This window comes from Condylura cristata, unplaced genomic scaffold (assembly GCF_000260355.1).
Source record: "Condylura cristata isolate star-nosed mole 26May11 unplaced genomic scaffold, ConCri1.0 scaffold00012, whole genome shotgun sequence".
Classification (NCBI taxonomy): Eukaryota; Metazoa; Chordata; class Mammalia; order Eulipotyphla; family Talpidae; genus Condylura; species Condylura cristata.
The window spans coordinates 29,731,969-29,755,611 of NW_004567113.1; the positions used below are offsets into that span (position 1 = coordinate 29,731,969).

The 23,643-nt window shown below is 38.4% G+C and overlaps 1 protein-coding gene across 1 annotated transcript; it reads right to left on the minus strand.

The window, feature by feature from the left end:
- Window positions 1-717: 717 nt before the first annotated feature.
- Window positions 718-11,866, minus strand: LOC101627927 (exocyst complex component 1-like). The gene is made up of 3 exons (XM_012723996.1): window positions 11,312-11,866; window positions 4,445-4,575; window positions 718-1,044 (listed from the first exon to the last, which is right to left on the minus strand). Exons 1-3 carry the CDS (start codon window positions 11,430-11,432, stop codon window positions 778-780), a joined length of 519 nt encoding a protein of 172 aa, XP_012579450.1. The 5' UTR covers window positions 11,433-11,866; the 3' UTR covers window positions 718-777.
- Between the last annotated feature and the right edge of the window lie 11,777 nt (window positions 11,867-23,643).

Below are 23,643 nucleotides of genomic sequence, written 5' to 3' on the forward strand. Positions count from 1 at the left end.
CTCCTTTGGAATTTTTACCATTTTTGCATCTCTAAGTACAAGGAATGAGAGGGATTGTTCTATAATATTCAATGGAATATTGTCAAGGTTTTGGATTTTTGTCAATCGGTAGGTGAGGAATGGGATCATATTGTAGGTTTAACTTTAACTTTCCTTATTTGGACAAGGTTAAGCATCTTTTCATATGTTTAAGCATCACTGGCAATTTTTTCCCCATAAATTGTCTCTATTCCATTATCTATATATCCATCCTTATGCCAGTGTTCACTGTTTAAATTAATATAGTGTCTTAAAAGGTTATGAAATCAGAGGTGAGCCCTCTAACTTAGTACTTCTTTTTCAAATTGTTTGACTATTAAGTGTTCCTTAAAGTTCCATATGAATTTGAAGACCAACTTTTTTCCATTTCTGAAAAAAAAAAAAAAAAAAAGCCATTGAAATACCACCCAACATGGAGACCCTTTTGGGTGGTATTGACATCTTTACAACATTGACTGTTCTTATTCATGAACAGAGGGTATCCTTGACACTCTTTAGCAGAACATCAATTTAGGCAAAATCATAGAATGCCTTCCAAAGTTACCAAGGAACATATAAATGACAATCTCAAAACTGAATGACTGCATTAAAACATATTTAACTGTAATTCACAAAGCATCACTTTATTTTCATAAAAATAATAGTTACTAAGGTAGAGACAAAATAAAATCGAGATTATCAGTATTTACTTAGGTGTCTATTTTATAGCACACCAGTGAAGGAACATAGTATATCTCTTCAAAGTGGCAGGGGACACAGGGACAAGCACACAAGATTGAAAGCATAGAAACATATTCTCATAAGAACCAAGCAGTCTTTGTTGTTGGAGGACCAAATGGAATCATCATTAATGTAAGTAGAATCAAAGTTCACAATCTGCAGGTCCTTCTTAAGATATGCATGATTCAGTTTATTTACAGTTCGAGCAAAGGCATATTTAGAAGCACAACTATAAGCTTCCAAACGGTACACTTTCTTGAAATGCAGATCAAAAAATGGATTGTCCTAGAAAAGAAGGAGAGAAATTAAAAATTACTAAAGATTGTCTTGGACCAGATTCCTCTAGGCATTTACATCTAGTGAAAAAGTTGATATCAAATCTAACCCTGCTCCGACATGTTATAATCATAATTGCTACTGCTACTAATAGCAGTAATAATGCTTTGCATTTATAAAGTGCTTTTCAGTTTACAAAATACTTTCACACTTTCACATTTGTTACCTAACTCCTAACTCTCATTAAGGGTAGAAGTTTTGCATTATTTATCTTTATATTCCTAATGTTTACCCATTGCAATTAATTTCTCAACAAAGTGTAGTGAAGTGATCTGAAGTAGTCCTATGAAAAAAGAAAAGGAGGTAAACATTGCCCTAAAAGACAAGGAGGTAAAGAGGGAACAAACCAGAATGTTAATAATTTGCTATTCTGTGGTGTGTAAATATTATATACAAACAACTTGGGCATTTGCAATTTTCCTTTTAAATAGGAATCTTCTTTCAGGTAGCAGGAAACAGAATATGAGTTTTGAAGTTAGGTGACCATTTTGATTCCTTATGATGTGACCTACCATGAGAAAAGGTCTTAGTAACCTAACCCTCACTGTCCTTCTCATGTTAAATAAGATTGCCATGAAGTTTACAAGAGAGTAATCTTATAAACTGCCTAGCATGGAGATTACTAAAGATGGCTCTTTCTCCTGAATAGACCTAGAGATTGTCATACCAAGTAGATAACATCTTACTTTATACTATTAAATACAATTTTAAAATAAAGACAATGTTTTGAAAATTAAATGCATAGGGATGATGTGGTGGTAAATACAGTTCTCCACTAGTCACATCTGGCAAGTTTTTTTCTATTGTCATGATTGCTGCTTGAAAGAAGCTTCTGCAGAGAATCTCAATAAAAGGAAATCACTCCCATTCCATTACCAGATACTAATCACATCCCTTATGTAGTTTCCTCCCTGAAACATTTTGTCCTGATTTATGTAGAAAATATGCTTCCTACTTCTTAGATGCTTGGAGAGGATTAATTTTTTTTTCCTTTAGCCTAATAATAAAAGCCTGAGCACTAATGAACATAGAATATAAGTCCTCCCCTCCCCCTTCCCTCTTCTTTCCTTCTTTTCTGCTCTCTCCTCCTCCCTCCCAGCCTCTAATTCCATCCTCTCTCCATTTTTTCACCTTTCAATAGAAGCTAAGAGGGGATATAACAGATAATTCAGAAATGTCTTGTTTATAGCCAAGATAATAGTTTCCAGAGAGATCCAGGACAAGAACCAAGGTCTCAATCAGCCCAATCCCATTTTGCTACATCATCCTCTCTTCTGTTGTACCACATCACTCTCCATATCCCCAGTCACTTTGATTTATGTTTTATAAATTGACTTCAATTTCAATTCCATTCCATTTTAAAGTTGACAACTTCCTGGCTTGAAATTACTATACTTAAAAGTGTATCATTGCTATTGAGAAAAATATAATAAATGCTGACTCCTGGGTATTCTATTCCAAGAGAGAGAAGTAGAAATTCCCAGAACAGCTGGGATCTTTTTATTACTTCATCCATAGAAAAGAAATCTTTAAAAGAACTACAACTTTTCTTTTGGCAACGTAATATTTTAGGTCCTAAAGTTATGAGAAAAATAGATATCTTCACTTCTTTTTCATTAACAAAGATAATAACCGTCAAGTAGGAAAGGGAAAATTTAACAATGTTAAGATGGAATTAAAGGCCACGATAGGTCAGGAGAAAATAGTGACAGGCTTGATGAATGTATAAATAGGCACTCAACAACTTGTAGACATACATAGGACATTAATAATATTTGGGAACTTGAGAAAAAAAACAAGAAAAAAATGGCTAAAAAAGTAGACATGGTTAATTCCTGAAAATATAGGTTAGTGAAGTTGATGTTGCCATCTGGCAAAATTAAAAGGAGCACAGAAATTTTGGCCAGTACATAAAATTACAAAAAAGAAAACATCAATAGTAATATAAAAATTGCAATCTTACTAGTTGTTAAAATACTGATTTGTTTCTTATACACATACATCTATCCATATGTATTTTATATTATAAAGTTACAAATTTTCATTTTTAATAAGATGACAAACTGAATTGAGATAATATAGAAAGTTTTATATCCAGGTGACTTAAAAAACTTATTAAGCTATGAATAATTATGTTCAAAGAATTCTTAACATGATTTTTAATGGCTGCATAATATTACATTGCATTGATAATAATTAAGTGTTGAATATTTAGGTAAAATGCATTGCCAAACAATAATAATAATAATAGTAGTATGTGTGCTTAGGAGAGAAAGCAATGAAATCCAGCATGCTTTCACCAAAAGGCTGTGACAAACAGAAAAATTTTAAAATAGATGATAATTTCAAGCTAAGTGAATACAGTATTTATTGATTTTAGTAAAGACCTAAGGGGCAAAATTTAGATATTCAAACTAGAAAATGAGGATTAAGTACTTATGGCCACCTAACTATCTTCAGAATCTAGCAGGTCTTATATATCACATAGGCTCAATAAATATCTGAATGAACAAATGAATGAATACAAAAATTTGTGAAGCTGCTAAACAACCAATCCAAAAAATACCAAAGAATGTATTTCTGAGTAAAGTCTAGTTCTAACACTTAATAATGATATGATCTTGGGCAAGTTAAATAATATCTTTGTCTCATTTTTCTCATCCATACATTTAGAGTGAAAATAGAATCTACTATGGGATTTGGTGGTGATCATGTGAAATAAATGTAGAGAACATAGTGTGGTTTCTGCCACGTGGTAAGTACTTACTAGGTGTGGAAAGGCAGTGATAGCGCATTGTTAGTAGTGTAATATTAGTACAAAAGACAGTATCAATTACCAACTTATGCTCTTAACCCTATGTGCTTCATCATTTTTATTATTGACTTGAATAAAGTCCTGACTGTTATTCTCTGTAATCCATATCATAGTATAGCCAATGTTAAAATATCAATATATTAGATGATTTATTAGGTTGAAACAATAGGCCAAACTAAGAATATGGCATTTAAAAGTATAAAGAATAAATGAGCTTAGGTTCTAATTCCTTCAACAACACCACAAATATGCGGTATTCCTGATATCTACCAGAAAAAGGCTATGATAAAAGCTGACAGGTCATGGTCTCAGTTCTTTTGAAGCTTTCCACCTAGAGGGTAGACAGACTGTACCAACAACTGCAGTTTGTAATAATGTGGTTTTTAACATACTGCAATGAGGATATGTGGGTTAGGAGACACCAGTATGAATTTTAAAATAGGTGATAATTTCAAGCTGTCCATGCCAGGGGTATGAGGACAGCGAACATGCCAGGGTATGGATACCACATCTGTCACAAAACAGAACACTTACAGTTTCTGCTTCTTTTCCATCGATCTTCTGCAGATCATTCAAAGACCACTTTTTTGTTACTTCGTATTTTTCATCTAGACCTACTCGGTAGTGTTTCACTATGTTTATTTTTACTTCTTTACTTTTGGTCACTGTAGGGCAGAAAAACACTTGGTTTATACAAACTCTCAGAAGATAATAAATCACCCATTATCACACTTTTCAGTATTTCTATCTTATTTTCATGTAATGACCTTGAGCCTCCATTATTCCCACATCCCAATTATGAATCCCGAGGTACTGAACTTTCTAGAGTATGAGCCACAACTGGTTCACTGTGTTTGTTTTCTTCTTGCTGCAGTTGTGGTTACACACTGCCATGGGGATGTCTGTCAGGAACACTGAGCTGGATGCTTTGAGCTATGAGCTTTGTGGTGGAGAATGAAGTTCAACTCAGGGCAGGAAATAGGCCTAGTGTTAACATACAGTCAGTGCTAAAGTGTTTACCAGGACACGTAGAAATTTTAATTCATGACAATATAAGCAAGTGAGATCAGGAAAGTAAACAGTTCTATCACACAAAACAAAGAATTGAAGAGCGAAGTGTAAATGTTACTGTGTGCTTTCTTTTAAAGTTACTTTGAGATTTCTAATGTAGAAATGCTTTCATTACAGTTACTATTGACCTGCCTGGTATTACTTGAGATTTTTTAATCCTCTCTAATGTGTGTTTAAAATTCTAGTATTCAACATGCCTCTGAGACAAAATTTTAGTACTACACTTTGAAAGGTGTGGGACATATCATCACTTATTTTATGTGAACAAGATGAGAGAACTAATTTCCTGACTTTAAAATAATGTCTTTGGACTCAATGTGAAAACAACAGATGAATCAACATTTGATGGCAGGGTTCCTGAATTGAAAATTATCAATGAGTTAATAATGAAGTATTTACTGTCTGCTAATTTCCTGATAGAACTATTGTGAATGTAATAAGGGGTACAAGTATGAGTCATAGTCCCTGCCTTCTAGAAATGCATGGTTTGGTTGAGGAGGTGAGGCTAACATTCATGAGCCATATATAAAATGAGGATGTACAGTTACATTGTAAAGGAGTGCAGGAGGAATTAAATATCTTAAACTTTCAGAGTGGACAGTGTTACTTAGAGAGTTACATGCTACTTCTGTCTGCTAAGAGTAAGACTAGCATTTGTCTTTACAGGTATACCCTCTTTTGAGTCTAGAAAATACCACTTTGCTTATCCTCCAAGATAAGTAGGTAATAAAGCAATATATTACAATATAATAATGGTGATAAGTAAGTGGCATGGAGCAGAACGCTTATTAACAAGAGTTAAAACAGGAAGAAGGCTGAAATACCTGAAGAAGGAATTATGGAGGGCCTCCCTGGTGGGTGCAGTGGGTTAAAACACAGCACTATGAAGCCATCCACAGCCACTGCAGCAAAAGTTTGATCCCAGGCCGGGGAGGTGACCCACATGACATGGCAGACCTCTCCCATCTGCTCCTCTCCTCAGTAGTAGAGATCTGCTTGTTCAGCTCCCTGCTCTGTCTCTGGTCTCTCACCTCCTGCACTTCTGGCCTATACCTCAGTTTTGTATGCATAAAGAAACTTTTTTTTTTTAAAGAAGGAATTATTGAAGAAACAAAATTTGAGATAGGGCTCTAAAATTAGTATATTATATATATACTAGTATATAATATATTAGTATATTTAAACAGAAGGCATTGTTGGCTGAAGGACAGCATGAGGAACCAAATGGGTGATGGGAGCTCTGCTTCACCAGGTGAAACTAGAAAAGTTGACTGTGCAGCTTAGTTGATATTAGGACACAGTAGGGATAGCTAGGCTGAGAGGTTTTTGAAAGACTCCTGGATCTGAAAAGTGACAAGAACTATTATAAACTTTGGTGTCCGATTCCTTCCTCCCCCGCCCTTGGTGAAAGCAGGCCTGGCCAGTGAAGACTCCAGAAGTAGACCTGGCAGAGGGAGAAATTCTCCTCTTAAGGTTCAGTGATAGTGAAGTAAGGCAAACTGCTGAGCTCTGAGGTGACAGAGCTGTGGGACAAGGAATAGAGGGTGAGTGGGTGGGAGGGAACAATGACTTTAGCAATGACATATGAGAATAAGATACAAGTTAATGGCTTCTGAATGGAGGTACAGACGTGGGACCCTTCTGTATGAGTAGGTCTTCTAGATTAGGGTTATCGGATAGAGGTGAGACAGAGCAGAGAAGAAAAAGCATGAACAGAGAGGTCTGAAAACGGGCCATCAGGAAAGAGACAAGGCAACATTGCAATGCTCTGGAAGTCAAGAGGACAAAGCCTATCAAAGGTTTGGAGACAATCCCATGAAGCCATTTTGTTGGGTAACATCCTGGCGCTGAATCTGACTTGGGCATGAGTGTTGATTTCCTCCTATGGACAGTTTCTCTAGAATGGTGAGAGCCTGCAGACAATGTTTGCATGCACCAACTAATACTGAGTGAGTCCCTACTATGTGCCACTTCTTGGGTTAGGTAAGATTAAAAGAAAGGAAATAAGAAGGAAGACTCAAGCCCTCCCCCCTTTCTCTCCCCCTGCAGGCATAACAGGTCAAAGCACAGCAGTGTGAAGCCAGCTGCAACTGCTTTAGTGCCAGTTTCAATCCCCGGCCAGGGAGGTGACCCACATGGCGCAGCAAACCTCTCCTGCCTCATCCACTGCTCCCCTCAGCAGTTACTTTGTCAGTCAGCCTGTTCTGCTCCCCACTCTGTCTTTGGTGAATCCTCTCACTGCCCCTACACCTCTGGCCTGTACCCTAGTTTTGTATGCATAAATAAATCTTAAAAAATAAAAATAAAAAAGACTAAAGGCTATCAATACAATCACCTATCCAAGAGGTTGCAAGAGGGACTACATATTCTGGGAACAGAAGGAATGATGGCGGGGGCATGTCCTGGAGAGGACCTTGAACAGTTTGTCCCACCAGAAGGCATTTGTGTCTGTCTAGACAAAAGCTTGACCTTAGAGTTGAAGGACTTTGCTCTTGTTCTGACTGGCTGCCTCATTTGCTGTGTAGGAGTGTAGGAAAGAATGGAGCTAGGGTGATAAGGACAAATAGCTTCTACCTCATCCACATGTTATGAGAACCAGCCAAGTGTAGATCCATTCTTTCAATTTTACTCATTTGATAAATATTTGAGGTACCCTGTGTGTCAGGCACTGGGGAAGAAATTCCCAAAGGGCAATGATGCTGCTCTTGTTAAGATTACAAAGGCAGGGGCTTTAGAAAGAAAACACATGAGCACAGGGCTGTGAATGAGACCCAGCAGGATAAATGCCAGCATGGAAAAGGGACATTTTCATCTCACTGAGGTCAGGGAAAGTTTCCTGAAGGTCATTTGAATTGTAAAGAACAGTGAGAGTTAGCAGAATGAAGAATGAGGAAAAGGGAGTTCTAGAATAGCACATGTTCAAAAGCATTAAGTACTTGGCACTTTTGAAGTCTTATCAGTATTTGGTATTTTGGGTATGAAAGGGAAGGTGGTTAGGTGGCAAGTTAGGCAAGAGCTTGTTCCTGAAGGATCCTGAATGCTAAGCTGACTTCAAAAGTTTTTCAGAAACTATGTGTGTGTCAGGGAAGGAGAAAGGGATTGTCACTGGAGGATATTAAATTTCCTAGGATGAGTTGTATGGGAATGGAGAAATGTTAAGAAGGTGGGAACTACCAATCGTCAAGTTTTTTATATTGATGGTTACTGCCCCACAATATCAAAGTAAGAAAATTCAAAAATGCTTCTGATACAATGATGCAGCCAGAGACAGTGCTGTCACCTTCATTTGGCCAATAGCCTGCTCTGGAGACAAGGAGGCTCCAAGAATGGTCTTTAGCCAAGAACTGAAGAAGTCTTTCAGGCTGGAGTGGACCCAATCCCTAATTTCCACATTTGAACTCTGTTGCCAGCTAAAATTAAATGGCCATATCCACATTAATGCGATGGCAAAGTGGAAACTTATCACATTGTCTTAAAACAGAAATGTGTTTACATAGTCAAAATGTTAGAGAGCTGTTTTCAGTAACATCAGAGGCCCCATTACATAATTACCATGCAGTGAGTAATGTCCGGAGACCCAGGGGATTTCAGAACGAACCTGCTCTAGTTTGAGCATTTTAGTTAGTATTTTCAGAATGATAATTTTGACTTCATCTCCACCATTATTTTCACCTTTAATCTCAAAGTAAACACTGTCATTAATACATGCTTTTATTGCCATAGTAAAATAAGCACTATTATTCATGAGCCTAAATGGAAAGGAGATGGAACAATTGAACTAATCTAATATGGCAGAATAGAAAAAGAAAGTAAGCTGCACAGAAATACTCTAAATGAGTAAATGATATTTTATTGCTGGATTGCGGTGGAACTCGTAACTCTCTGTTCCACTCCTTGCTGAAGGTGCTCAACATTCAAAGTATGGAGAGACCTGTCTCAATAACTGTGATGTGATCTGTTTGATTCACACAACAGAAATTTTCTGAGTAACAATGATCAAAGACTTAGGACTATCAAGCATATCCTTGAATTTAGTTTAATCACAGTTCTCTCTAATGCATTTGAGATGGTCATAAAGATAATGATGCTGCATTTGGGGAAGTACTCTCAAACTTAATGGATGTGACATGAAGGAGAGCAGGGAACTTACTTGTGAAAAGAACTAAGAAGTCCTAAAATGTTAACTATTATCTGAAATATGACCATATTGCCTTCTCTTTCTCATCCCTGGGAGAACTTTATTTTTTCCTTATGTCTTGACAGAATCACTGAATTGCACTAGTCAAAGTGACGATCTGGTCATTTGAACATGTTACTTAAAGATGTTCTATTTGATCATTTTCTAGATGAAAACATTCAACCCTAAAGAATTTCTGTTTCACATGTTTACAATGAATCCCAGTTAGAAAGATTCAAATCATTTGTGAAAGATAGCAAGGTGACTCTGTCCACAGTATCTCTCCTACAACTTGGATAAACCAGAAATAAAAACCACATTCATTTAAACACTGAATTTAGGAGACTTTTACCCCAATGCCAGGAGGACAAGTTCAGTTAGTTAATATAGTCACAGGGGGCATAAGATATATTTAGTAATTTAGATATATGAATCATTGTGATTATTTTCAAGAAGCTTTGCTCTAAAAATACTTGTATACTAATGTTATATGATGTGTGATCAGCTTTGTAAAATTAAGATGACAAATAAGTATAAAATCATTAAATGTTAATTTTGGAATAAGCATCTTTAGTATATAAGTCAATGTACTTTAAGGTATGGTGATTTGATGGTTCAGATCTAGCACAGTTTCTGAAATTCTTTTGTTTGACTTTCTTTTCCTGGACTAAATATTTTTTCTATCTTGTTGATTTGTCATATCCCCACAACTATGTATTTATTTGGAAATTGCAGGCACCATATTAGACAAATAACACCATTCTTGACTAATTATTACTATACTCATTAAGACTCATATAATTTTTAAAATAATATAATAGTTTATTTTTACATCATTTTGTGCATTTTTTCATCTCAGTTGTAATCCCTGTGGGCTTCCCATCACCAAATCACCCGTGTGCTATCACCATAGTCCAGTGCATTTCTCTCCTCCCACTGTTTTTGATCCCATTCCCCACTCCACCCCCACAAAATGTCTCATCTATAGCTGTTCATTATTATTATTTTCTCACCTGGTCTTTATTCTCCTGCTATGAGTGAAACCATCTGGTATTTTTAGGAGTTATATAATTTTAAAGAAACCTTTGAAGAAATTTTTACTTAAAGATGTTCTACTTCACTAGTGGTTTTGTTTTTGACACCTTTAGAAAGACCCTCTAAGACAATTATCAGGAGGGAAATTACAGCAACTTGTGTTCTCTAATGTTAAGATGTGTGCCTTAGAAAATGTTAACTATGAACACTCAGTTTCTAAACACTTTCCTTCTAAGTCTCTAAAAAAACACTAAACACCATGGATTAGGAAAAGGGAATGCTCTATATTAAATACAATAATGGCAGAAACAATTCTGCCTAAATTCAGCACACAACACACATACACACAATACAGGTAAGGCAAATCATGGTGGAGTGCAGAAGTCTATTTCTAACTTTGGACAACTTTCATGAATTTTTAAAAATTGAAAGAAAATCTTGATTTTAGTATAGTTTAGAGAAATTCCCTCATCCTTAAAGTTTCATCTCATGAAGTAATTTCCACTGTTAAAGGATGTTTCTATGAGCATACTTGCTTGGAAAAGAGTCTTTAAAAGATCATTTCTCACTCAAAATCAGCCCTTGGGGAAAACACCTAAGGTTTTTTTTTTCTTTTTCTTTTTCTCTTGCAGCATAAAAAGGAGAGTCTACTTGTCAGGATGACTAGAATATAGCTGTATAACTCAACTACCCAATGCGCGCGCGCACACACACGTACACGGTGTTCTCCAATGAATTTTTAAAACTGAGTTCTTACACAATAAAACTGCCTAACATGCAAGTGAATGAAATAAAAGAATGGAGACAAAAATAATGAAATCAGGTAACGAAGCCCAGTTTTATTTCTGAACAGTTGAGCAAAATATTCTTGCTATAATATTTTTTCCTGTCTTCCATTCTCTCACTTCAAAGAAAATTCCGTAGAACCCCAAATTCTTAAACTTGCTATATTCATGCACAACCAAGTAGAAGCAGGTGCTGTTACTACATAGAAAAACAAAAACCAGTGTGTAGGAAAATACAGAAATTTTATTCTATAGAAGACTTTTTTCTGTAGAAGAAGGGAGCCAGTGAAGAGTTATTTACGGTATGAAATGATAAGAGAAAGAGCAGATTACCTGACACGCAGAGGTAATACCTGTCCTGGACGGAGAACTCTATTTCAATAAACTCGTACAGATTCTGAGAGAGAGGCTTAAACAGTTTCTTCTGCAAGTCCTCCTTTACCAAAGATGACATTTCCTCTAGGTCCACTTGGCTTGGTCTTGACTCAAGCTCACCTTTTCTTTCCCTTTGAGCCCTAGATTTCGAGCTTTGCACTCTTGATGAGCCGTGCCCACCCCGACTCTTCACTCTCTCCTCATTCCAGCGAGGCTCCTGGGCACCAAGCGAGTCAGACCCCTCTCGGCTGTCTCTGTTCCTGAGCAGCTTCTGTAGCAGCGCAGCAGCAGCCCGCCACAGACCCGTCACTCTTTGGCATCCAGGCTTAAGGACTGCTCTCTGGAGCTCTCCTGTGGTTTGTTGATGGGGAACATATTTATGAACACGAGCAGATAGGAGCAGATAGACGTGTGGAGTCCTCTCGTTCTTCTCCCTTCGTAGCCTTCTCCCCCTTCACATCACTGTGTGGAGGAAGACCACTACTTCTGCTTGATGCCATTATATAAATCAGTTGTCTGGCTCTATTGATTGGGATCATCTTCCATTAAGAACTTAGCTATCATCGACAAGAGAAAAAGCCTCAGTGCCTGCTCCTGACACTTCTAACAAGTCTCTCTTCTTCTTTTCTTTCCCCTCCTGCAAGTCATACATATCTTTGCTTCATGGGAATCAGCACTGATCTTGGGGTTCAGCTTATTTTTCAAAGAGGCTCACTATAATGTCTTCAGCCAATCTCAAAGAAAAATTTGCTAGCCATCTGCCAGGGCAAAGCATTGTGCTTGTTTCTTGAGAGGGTAAATTTCCTATCTTTAAGGAACTTATAATCTAATGGAGATGACTTTGCCAAATAATTATCATAAATGTTTAAAAATGATGAATGTTACAAAAGAGAAGAGAACATAGAGAAGATATTTGTAGCTGGAAAGTACCAGAAAATGTCATGGGAGGAGACATGGCTCTTGAAAGATGAAGGGAAGGTATAGAGGAGGAGCATAATTTGTAGCTCACAAATGGAACTGAAAACCCTGCATCAGAGGGGCACAGGAGGTGTCTGGGAGGACAGGAAGTAACCCACTTTTCCTACTTTGTCACCTGGGTGAAGAGGAAAGATAAAGTTGAATAGACACATTGGGGTCAGGGTATTGAATGGCAGTTTAAGCCTAAGGACTCTATTCTGTAGAAGAAGGGAGCCGGTGAAGACGTGGAGGCATTCAATCATTCAACAAATATTTTTTCAAGTGCTGAGTCTGGATCAGACTCTGCTTTAGGAATTGGGAATATGATGATGAAAAGACTAGATAATTCCTTGATCCTGTGGAGCTTACTGGGGTTGATGGAAAACAAAGAATTAAAGCAGTGATCCATTCAGGATATGCTCAGGGTAAGTAACAGAATACATGACAAAGTCATAAGTAGGAAAAGACTACAATTAGTCTCTCAAAATAGGGGGTTCAGAAGTGGCCCCATAGTGAGCTCAGGGCTCATAGGGCCCCAAGTGCTTTCTATTGTTCTGATCACCCATCTGCAGATAGATTTTTGTTCAGCAACAAAAATAGGAAGAAATGACAGGCAGAATCCAAATGGTGCTCAGAAATCATTATCAATCTTCTCTTTATATTTCACTGTCCATAACCTGGTCACACGGCCATCCTAAGGGAAGTTAATGTTTATTGTTTTTGTCTTTTGTCATGGGAAAGAGAATTTTCTAACCAGGAGGAAGGGGGTAGGGATAACTGTAAGCATGGAAACCAATAGTGTATTCATGGTGACTCCAAAGAAAAATTAATGACAGGTCTGTGGGTAGGCTAAATTGGGGTGTCTTGCTGGGCCTAATTTCCTCATCTGAACAATGCTCTCCAGAGTCTTTTCCCACTTTAATGTTCTCCTATTCAGTTTGTGATTCCGGGAGTCTATTAAGATTGGATAAGGAAGCCCTCCCCGGTGGTACAGTGGGTTAAAGCACAGCACTGCAAGCAAGCTGCAACCACCTCAGTGAGTTCGATTCCTGCCTGGGAGGTGACCCACATGGTCCAGCAGAACTCTTCTGACCCTCCTGGTACTCCCCCTCTGTCTCTGGCTAGTCCTCTTACCCCCCCTGCACCTCTGGCCTGTACCCCAGTTCTGTATGAATAAATAAATATAAAAAAAATGAATAAGAAGCCAGAGAACTAGTGCTTTATTTTTGGATTTTGGAAAATGGAGAAGCTGAATGTAAGATGTATTTGGATAATAACATCAATCAACCACAGTACCTCACTGGATGTGAGAGGTGGAAGGGACAATATGATTCTGCTTTCTGCCTCTCGAGGGGTTGAGTAAATGGGCTCACATCATAGGAGGCAGACGAGAAAGTTATTTTCAGTTTTTAATGTGAAAAATTCTTTCCTGGCTGTTTTAAACTTGTTATGAAAAAAATAAAAGACTGATATGACAACAGAGCAACTCATCAACAGTATTGTCATTGAAGTTTCAGATCTTTATTTGTGTGATCATTTTGTATCTTTCTTCTATGGGAGATTACAAATTTTATGAGGTTAGGAAGTGTGTTTTTCCTTCTTGTCATATATCAAGGGTGTGTGGAGTGCAGTACTTAGCATATCACAGGCATTCTTGTATTAACTCAATCGCTCATTAATTTATGCATAAATACTAAAAGGACAAAGAAAGGCATGACTTAACTTTTTTTTGTTTGCTTTGGCATAGGTGTTTTTGCAGTGGTATCTCCTTCCAACTGGAGTGGGCAGTGTTTAGACTTACCAATCACTTCTGATTGAATACCCATTTGTTTTTGTTGCTGTGAATGCATGGTCTTTAGTGAGAGTCTTAAATGCATTTCTGGAGGAAATACAACAACTATCTGGAGTTCTTAAGGAAGGAGTGGCTATGTAATCCAGTATAGTCTTAAGTAAAATAAAAATTAGAGGTTCACAAACTGACAGTGACCTTTTATTTCCAAAATAAAATGTTCACTGTTGATGACTAAGGTAACAGTATTTATTGCAGGGTTCTTCATAGCAGGTCTCTTTGCTGATTAAGCCTCTGCAAGTCTATTCTTCCTTTGCCCAAAACCTGTTGATTTTCTTTTATAATATCAAATATGTTTAATTATGTTTTACCTATTGTTTTAACTGCATAGGGGGAAAGTCATGTTAATGTTAACAAATAATCTTAACGTTTTAACTTGTTGTAAAGAACAATCTACCAAAACATCTTAGTTGTAAAGAATCAAATGATTCAATCTCAAAAGATGTGCAAATGACAATTCATTAAAATTCATTTCTTTGGAAACAAAGACAATATTTAAAGGCCCTATGTTTTTGATCTATTAACAAAGAAATAAATATTAAATGTTGGGGGACTAACATAAATGCAAATCATAGAAAACCAAATAGACTCCCCAAAATATTCATTATGATATTTGATAGAATTATCAAAACATTAACTTTCCTCATACGAGAAGTTTATTCTAGCCTCTACATTTATTTTCTGAAATGCTATATAGAATTGTCAGTGGGGATGAGAAATAGTACACTATCAAAAATTTGATATTTTTCTGGAAGCACTTATTTTTAAATATCCAGTATCCTCCAAATGTATTTCCTACAGTGAAGACATTTTTAATATTTACTGTTTACTTCATGTCAGAAGAAATGAAGCTTATTACTAGATAGCTATAGCCCAGCAGGCATACGGGAGGCAAAAAGAAAAGACTTCTTTGCATATAAGATCTATAGCTAATTAAGCTTTTGTTAATTAGGAACTGAAGCCTTGGTTCCAAAAGATCCACAATTGGAGGAGTGGACTATAATCTCTAAATCTATAAATAGTCCAGATATATTTTATTTTTGCCATTTTTTTCAGAGATACTTTTTTTCCTCAGAGACAAAGAAACTTTGAAATTTTCAGCTTTAAAATTTTTATATCCCTGCACACTAGTAACAACCACTAATGGGAAGCTGTTCGGAGGTTTTTCAAACTGCTAAAAATGGAACTTCCATATGACCCAGCAATCCCACTCCTACATATCTAACCAAAGGACATAATAACATTGACTCAAAAGGACACCTGCAGCCCTATGTTTATTGCTGCTCTATTTACAATAGGGAAGATGTGGAATCAACCCAAATGCTCAAAAATAGATAACTGGATTAAGAAGATGTGGTACATATACACAATGTACTATTCTATTACTCAGAAATCAAAAGGATAAATTCATGCCTTTTGCAGCAAAATGGATAGAGCTGGAAGGGATCATGCTTAGTGAAATAAGCCAGAAAGTAAAAAATAACAGATGATTTCACTCATAGCAGGAGTATAAAGCATCAGGGAAAAAAAAAAAAACAAAAAGCAATTGCAGTAAAGTAAAAATGAAAAACAACGAACAACTATAAGCCAGAGACATTTTATGGGGGGGGGGTGTGTGTGAAAGCAGAGGGGAGTAGGATCAAAACTGGGGTGGGAAGAATGCACGGGATTATGATGATGACACATGCGTGAATTGGTGGTGGGAACTCCACGGGGATTACAACCGAAATGAAAAAATGCACAAAATGAAGAATAATGTAAAAAAAAATTTTTTTTATATTTTATATTCCCATTCAACCACAGACCTGTTTATCTACTTAAGAAACATAGGAATGTCCTTCCTGTTCATAAGAAACAGTGCTAATGTATGCAAATATAGGATCCTCTCGTTTGCACATTCACACATTATAGGGATGATGGGTTTGCACAGAGCTCAGGGCTAAGGCAGTTAATTGGTCCTCTGGAATTAGAGTTGGCCCATTTGCAGATTTGTTGAACCAAAGTTCTACAGAGCAGGTGCAAGTGGAAATAGTGATAGAGTGCAAACAGAGGCTGGCCCCCAATTTCTTTTTCTATTTTTCTACTGGAAATGGATTTTTAGTAAGATCCTACCAGTTTCATGCTCTATTGGTGACATTAAGCTCCTTCCTCCTTTGCAATTTGGTCTTTCTTAAGTGGTCCCATGATGGCTTTCTTGTCCATAGTCCAGAGGCGCCATGGTCAAATGTGGGGGTAGTATTGATGAATTTCAGATCAGTCTTCTTCAGGAATGCTGTGCTCGCCCTCCAACTCCATCCCCCTATTCTTAGCCTTCTTCCATCCCATCTAAAGTTCACAGATCTGCTGTCAACTTTCAAGGGTTTATTTAAAATTTGTCTTTGACCCACATGTCTGGTTTTTCTACATTCCACCTACAAGTGACACTATCCGGTATTCATCTTTCGCTTTCTGTTTATTTCATGTATCATAATTCCTTCCAGTTCCATTCATGTTGCTGCAAATGGCATGAGTTTATTTTTTGATCACTAAGTATTTCCATTGTGAATATGCACTACATCTGTCCCATGTTTATTCCTTTTACCTTTAGTGATGCTGTTAGTAACAAAATACTATTGTAGCTAAGTTTTATTAACAGAATCTTTAGCTTGACACTATGTGTGATAATATATCAAGCTGAAAGTGTCATTATGATGTTATATTTCTTAAACTTTTATTTGTAAGAATCAGGACAACATTGGCATCAAAGTACTTAATCTTCTATTACATACATAAAATCTGTGTCATATCATATTTTACTCAATCCATGAAATATTTCTTCTTTAATCAAAGTTGTCCCTTGGTAATTCTAATTTAAAAAAGTTTTGTGAATGTGTGTATATGGTAATTTGTGAATATGTGTATATGTGTGTGTGTAGCGAACTGAATATTTATGATTCCCCCCCTCCAGAATCTAAATGTTGAAATCCTGCCCCCCATGTGATGTTACTAGGATAGGAGGTGGGGACTTTGGTAGGTGATTGGGTTATGAATTGGGGGAACCTATAGAGCTCTCTTGCCCCTTCTATGAGGAGAACACAGCAGGGTCAGAAAATAGGCCTTCACTGGCCACCAAATTCCAATGTCTTGATCTCAGATTTCCAGGTTCCAAAGCTGAGAGAAATATTTACTGTGTAAGTCACTCAGTTTATAGCATTCTGTTATAGCAGCCAGACAGGCTAACACAGTGTGAGTGTGTGTGTGTGTGTGTGTGTGTGTGTGTACATTTTGACGATTTAAGGTAAAGTCCTAATGGATGGGCTTTTTGAAATGTTTTCTCCTGTTTCCATTTGTTTTCTTCTGGCTAAGGATATTTCAGAAAGTCCCATAAACTCCAACTGCTCTAAGAGTTATTAGGCAATATATAGTCCTATCCCTGAAAGAAAAATAAAAGCACTTTGTTCTTTCTGTGGCCACTTCTCTGATACTCTCACACTCACCAAGGAAGACTTGAGGGCACTCAAATTCTCAGACATCAGTTTATCACTAGTATTACAGAATGTGTCACAGAGGAGGCTTCAGTGGCTGACAATCAATGCCAGAGTCCTCATTAACAGAGGGTTCTCTCAGTCAGCCAGGGACACAGTACATTTCTTTTTCAGGATGTTTTAATGTCATTTTAAGACATTGGATTTCTTCAGACAGTTCTGTTTTAAAAGCAAAAAAAAAAAAAAAGGAAAAAGAAGTTATAAAAAGGTATTGGACGAAAAAAATGTTCTTTTGGCAAATTATAGACACTAATCCATTTTCAGGGAAGATTTTGTGTCTGCATAATTTTACAAAAGGCTATAAGGAAAAGGTTTGTTTTTCTCTATGCTATACAATTATGCAAAGACCACGTTTTCATTTGGTTGCATGGACCATGTGATCTTTTTTATATCAAACTAAAAAGCTTCTGCACAGCGAAAGAGTCTATAACCAAGACAAAAGACACCCCAGTGACTGGGGAGAAATATTAACACGCTGTGCACCTGATAATGGGCTGCTATCAAAGATTTACAAAGAACTTATACACCTCTACAAAAAGAAAACAAATAACCCAATTGAAAAATGGGCAGAATAACTAAACAGGCACTTCTCCAAAGAAGACACACAAATGGCCAACAGACTCATAAAAAATTGTTCACATTACTTGTGAAATGCCTTTTCATTTTTAGACCTTTCACTTTTGCCTGTGTCCACACAGATGCCAGAAGTTCAGAGCTAGTAATGGATGAACTCCCCTCTACCAGGTGCTTCAAAAAATTCTCTCCAAGGAATGAAATGCAATTATCAGTCTTAAGTAAAGGGCTTAATTTTCACTTTCATGTATTAATAACCTCAGATGGAACCTGACATTTAAAGCTTTGTATATACCACAGAAAGGATATCTATTGTCTGCTCTTTATTGGGGGCGACCACGTGCTGCAATAACACAACAACTACTGTTGGGACTAGATAAGGGCGATAATAAACTGGGCCTCTCATCCAGCATCCAAGGGTGATAATTAACTGGGCCTCGCTAGCATCTGGAGATACCAGTGGGACAAACTGGGCCTCACATCAGGGGGCTCAGCAATGAGTCACCACTTTGGAATCTGAACCTAGAATCTATATAAGGGTCTCTATAGGGTTGGCAGAAGCTGCGGAACCCACCCTAGGGGCTCGTCTCAGCTGCTCCTTGGGAGCAATAAACTCTACTTTGCTCAGCCTTTCTGCTTCCTGTCTTTCTTTCTTGCCACCTGTCACAGAAATCCAGACAAAAAACTCTTTGCCTAACAAGCTTTCCTTTCCTCCGATAGGAAGGTACACACGTGGAGAGCAGTAGCAGTTCCCTCCCACAGCACAGACACATGCACATGACCTTGGCCTGATCAGAGCTAAGGAGAGTTGCCCTGCCTGGTCTCAGTGATTGGTTCAGGACTGTGTGAATGACAAAAGAAGGGTAGTGCCCAACTTGTCTTTCAGCTCCAAATCTCTTTGCCTTGCTTTGTATCTTGTAATGAGGCACTACACACATTTCCTTCTGCTTGCTAGGGGAATGCTAATCTTCAACACTAAGAGTAATCCTGTAAGGCAACAGCAGCAGGAAGATACTCCCCTGCCAGATTTTGGTTTATTATTACCCCAGGGAAGGTAATTCCAGCTATTAGGCCATGCTGGCTCTAGCTACCCATACCCCCTGGCAACTCCTGGCAGCTTCTCCAGACAAGTTGCAACCTGGCCACCACACTCTCCCATAAAGGCAAGCGGCTCCTGGTGCCCTCTGGCAAGGTTCTTTGCCTTCTCCCTGAGAAAGCTGCTTCCAGTGTTAGCCATAGTCTCTTCAGAGAAGCCTGAAGCTCATCTTTTTTTTTGTGGGGGGCAGGGGGGGTCTCCTTTAATCTGGCTGTACAACACTTGGTCTCTTAATAGTTCATTCATCCTTTGTTTATAGTTTGTACCTGTTCCCTGTTCAATGACCAGTGTGATTTGTGTCTCCAGAATGGACCCTATCATGCTGTGTACAAAGGTCCATTGTTTTCTCTCTGAAATTTTACCTAGAGATTCTGGAGGGCAGGGAAAGGTGTTTTCTTGTCCTTATTAGATTAAGAGCTCCAAAGAGAAGGTAAGTTGGAGCTCCTTGTGGCCATTGTCCTCAAGCAAGAGATTATTTTCAGTTAAAATAAAAAGATGATGTCATTTGTAGAAATAGATGAGAGAGACAGATGAAGATGGAGAGAATTTCAAAGACGTTACTTTACTCTTTAGGTCCATTCATGCCTAAAAATGGTTTTTCAGTTACATTCTCCCTGCACCCCTTTTTTTCAGCTTTCAGCAAATTCAGGTTGAATTTTCGTCTCTTGAAATGAATCCAATCATGATGTAAAAATTACCCTGTCACAAAAGAAACGACCATTCTTTTTCACTTTTCATTTCTGATTGTAAAGGAAATCATTCCATTGCCCTGTGGGTTCTTTGGGCTTACAAACAATCTGACAACCACCAGACAGATAAAAGGGAAAAACCAAAAGAAGTTTAATAATAACATCTATTCCTCGGTATGTATGAGACACAGCAGGACTGAGAAGTTTCTATCCTCCTCCCAACTAAGTTAAAGTTAATTGAAAACAGAGCCCTCCCTGGTGGCGCAGTGGGTTAAAGCACAGCACTGAGAAGCTAAAACCACTTCAGCATGAGTTCGATTCCCACCTGCCCCGGAGGTGACCCCATGGCGCGGCAGACCTCTCCTGACCTGCCAGAGGCTCTCCTCAGCAGTGGACTTCATCGATCTGCCTGTTCTGCTCCCCACTCTATCTCTGGTGAAGCCTCTCGCTGCCCCTGAGCCTCTGGCCTGTACCCCAGTTCTGTATGCATAAATAAATAAATCTTTAAAAAAAACTTAATTGAAAACAGGACCATGTTTCCTTGACACCTTATTCACCACACATCCTCATCCGTAACTCTCAGTATCTAATTGTCCCACCTGGATTGCCAAACATTTTTCATCTAATGTCACTTCTATTTATTCCTTCCTTCTGATTCCTACCAACTCCACTCCACTTTAGGCTTTTATTGACAAGTGATAGGTTCACTTTCTTTATCACTCCCTTTGTTACTGGACAGGGTGAAGGCATCCCAGGGCCCTCAAACCTGCCTACTCTAAAATGGGTTTTGCCATTTGCCACGTCAGGACAAAAAAACTCCAGTGCATGACACCTTTACTGGAAAGGAACTTCTATACAATTAGCATGCTATAAAGAGAAGAGGAGGAAAGAACAAATAAAATAGTTTTCATACAAAACCCTCAAAGTTGTCTTCCTCTCCTGGATAAAATACCCAGCCAAATAGGGGCAGCGGGAAAGCCCGCCAAAAATCTACATCACCTTCTGATGGGGGACCCATAGGAAAAGGGAAGGAATGGTCAGACAAGTTTGGAAGAAAAAGAGCAACATCAAAATCAAGATGAATGCTGCAGTAGCTAACCTCTGCACAGTCTCTCATTCATTTGTGTCTTCCATGTCTCGTGCCAAGTCCCCAAGTCCCTGGTGCAAGTCCAAGGCTGGAGAGCAAGCACAGCTTCTTCCCCTCTCCGTGCCAAGAGTCCCTCCAGATCTCCTTCCTCCTCCCCATCCTTTCCCCTTCCTTCTTCAGGTCCTCCCTCAGGCTCTTCTCTCCACTGCTCAGCTCTACCCTTCCTTGGGTGGGACAGGAGCCTAGAACCTCCTTTTGCCCTGAGGACCACCTGTTACACCTTCACCTTTTCTTCCTTCAGGTTATTTTTATTCACAGTCACTGTAAATAACATTAGGTGTATGTTTTCTTTTTCTTCAACTGCTGCACAGATTTGTTTCAACGATTCATTGCACATTTTGCTTCTTGTTCCAATTATCTGTGCCCTTGTTTTATTTATGTCTCCATTAACTGATAAACTCCTTCAAGGAAAGAGCCATATTTTAGACATCTTCATATTTTTTATTTCAATCATAGTGCCTGGTAGGAACTGTAGAATGCGTAAAAAGATAGGCAAAGACCTGTTACACTTTTCTTTGTATATCCTGGGATACCTATCATTAGATTTCCCTACATATCACCTATATTTAGAAATTGAGTAGGGCTATAATGTAGGTGAGATAAATAGTATTAAGAATCCCATTTGACAGATCAAGAAATTCAGGCTCAGAAAGTTAATACTTATTTTCCAAGGTTACCAAGGTCACAAATTTGCATGAAGGAGTTTGGGGGATTACAACTCAGGTACTTTGCTACTATCTCTCTTCCCAATGAATATGCTGAATGAATCCTAGCCTCCAGGGTGATGGTATGAGGAGGTGGGGCCTTTGGGAGTTGGATGGAGCCCTCATGAATGGAAGTAGTGTTCTCATAAGAAACCAGGTAGCTAACTCTACATGAGAGGCTGCAATGAACCACTTTCAACTGGGAAAAGCTTTCTCTAGAACCTGAACATGCTGGCACCCTAAGCTGAAATCTCCAGCCTTCAGAAAGGTGAGCCACTCCATTGATGCTATTTTGTTATGGCAGTGATGGAGGAAGGAATGCAGGGGGAGACATCACAAGATTGATTCACACAAGGAGGATGGATAGAAGGGGCTAGTGCAGCAATTAACATAGCCATAAAAGTGAAGATCCTTGACACAACCATACAATCAAGGTCCTTAGGCGCCAATGCCAGAATGTCAGCAGAAGGTCCCAGCAGATAACAGACTGTTGGGGGCTGTGTCTAGATAAGGACATGGAGATGAAGCTGATTAGGGAATCTCTGGTCCTCTCAAGTTCTGCATAGATATTTAAATCAGCAACTGACTGCTAGCAAGGATGGGCCCCTCCCTACCGAGATGATGATAAAACCAAATGCTACCCCCAAAACATGCAGCTCTTCCTACCCACTTTTGCTACGCAAGTGTCCAATACTCCTGTCCTTTTCCCTAATAAACCCTCTCTTTAAATATAACTGAGTCTCTGTCTTGGGGAGAATCTCGCTGTGTGCTGTTGAAAGGGGCGCTCTGGTGAAACCTTTTCCCAGAGTGAACCCTAGGAACTCCATGAAACATCAGCAGTGCAAGGTGACAAAGATGTATTTTGAAAACCTCAATTTTCATAAGATTAGAAATATATATTGAACTTTATGGACAACGGATACCTGGGGTATGACTCCAGTATTGATTTAATAAAAGGTGAAGATTTAGACTGTCACTGCTACATATGGCTGGTATTTGGCAGGTATGAGGAATTTAGCATTGTTCCTTTGATAGTAACACGTGTAAGTTGATCTAAATCTTCTCGACTTCCCAGAATTTTTATAAGCTGGATTTCTTCCACACACACCTTCCCCTACCTTGGCAACATCTCATGAACTATTGATAAATTATTAAACTTGAATGCAAACCAAGTGCCAGGATTAACCATAAAATGATGTTTTCATCAGGGTTTAGTCAAGAGGCAGAAAACATGACAGTAATTCTGACAGCAAAATTTATTATGAAGAATTGCTGACTAGGTATAAAGAACCTTGAACAGAAAGGCAAAGAACCCTGTGTTATGGATGTAGTAACCACCTTGCTTCCAGGGCTCAGGAAACAAAGAAAGGAGGTCAAAATAAACTCAGAAGGGTCATTCCTGGTGGCACAGCTGGTTAAAGCACAGCACTGAGAAGTTAAAGCCACTTCAGCATGAGCTCAATCCCCAGCCCCAGAGGTGACCCACACAGTGTAGAGACCTCTCCTGACCCACCTGCTGCTCCCCTCAGCAATGTACTCCATCAGTCATCCTGTTCTGCTCCCCATTCTGTCTCTGGTGAATCCTCCTATTGTTATAGGGCACCTCAATTCTGTTAGAGGACAGGGGGAGTGGGGTACCCCTGAAGCCCCAAAATCCTGCCTGCTCTAAGTGGGTTCTGCCATCCACCGCAACAAGACAAAACATATAAAACTTCAATGAAAAGTGACTTTAATACAGTGAATATACAATA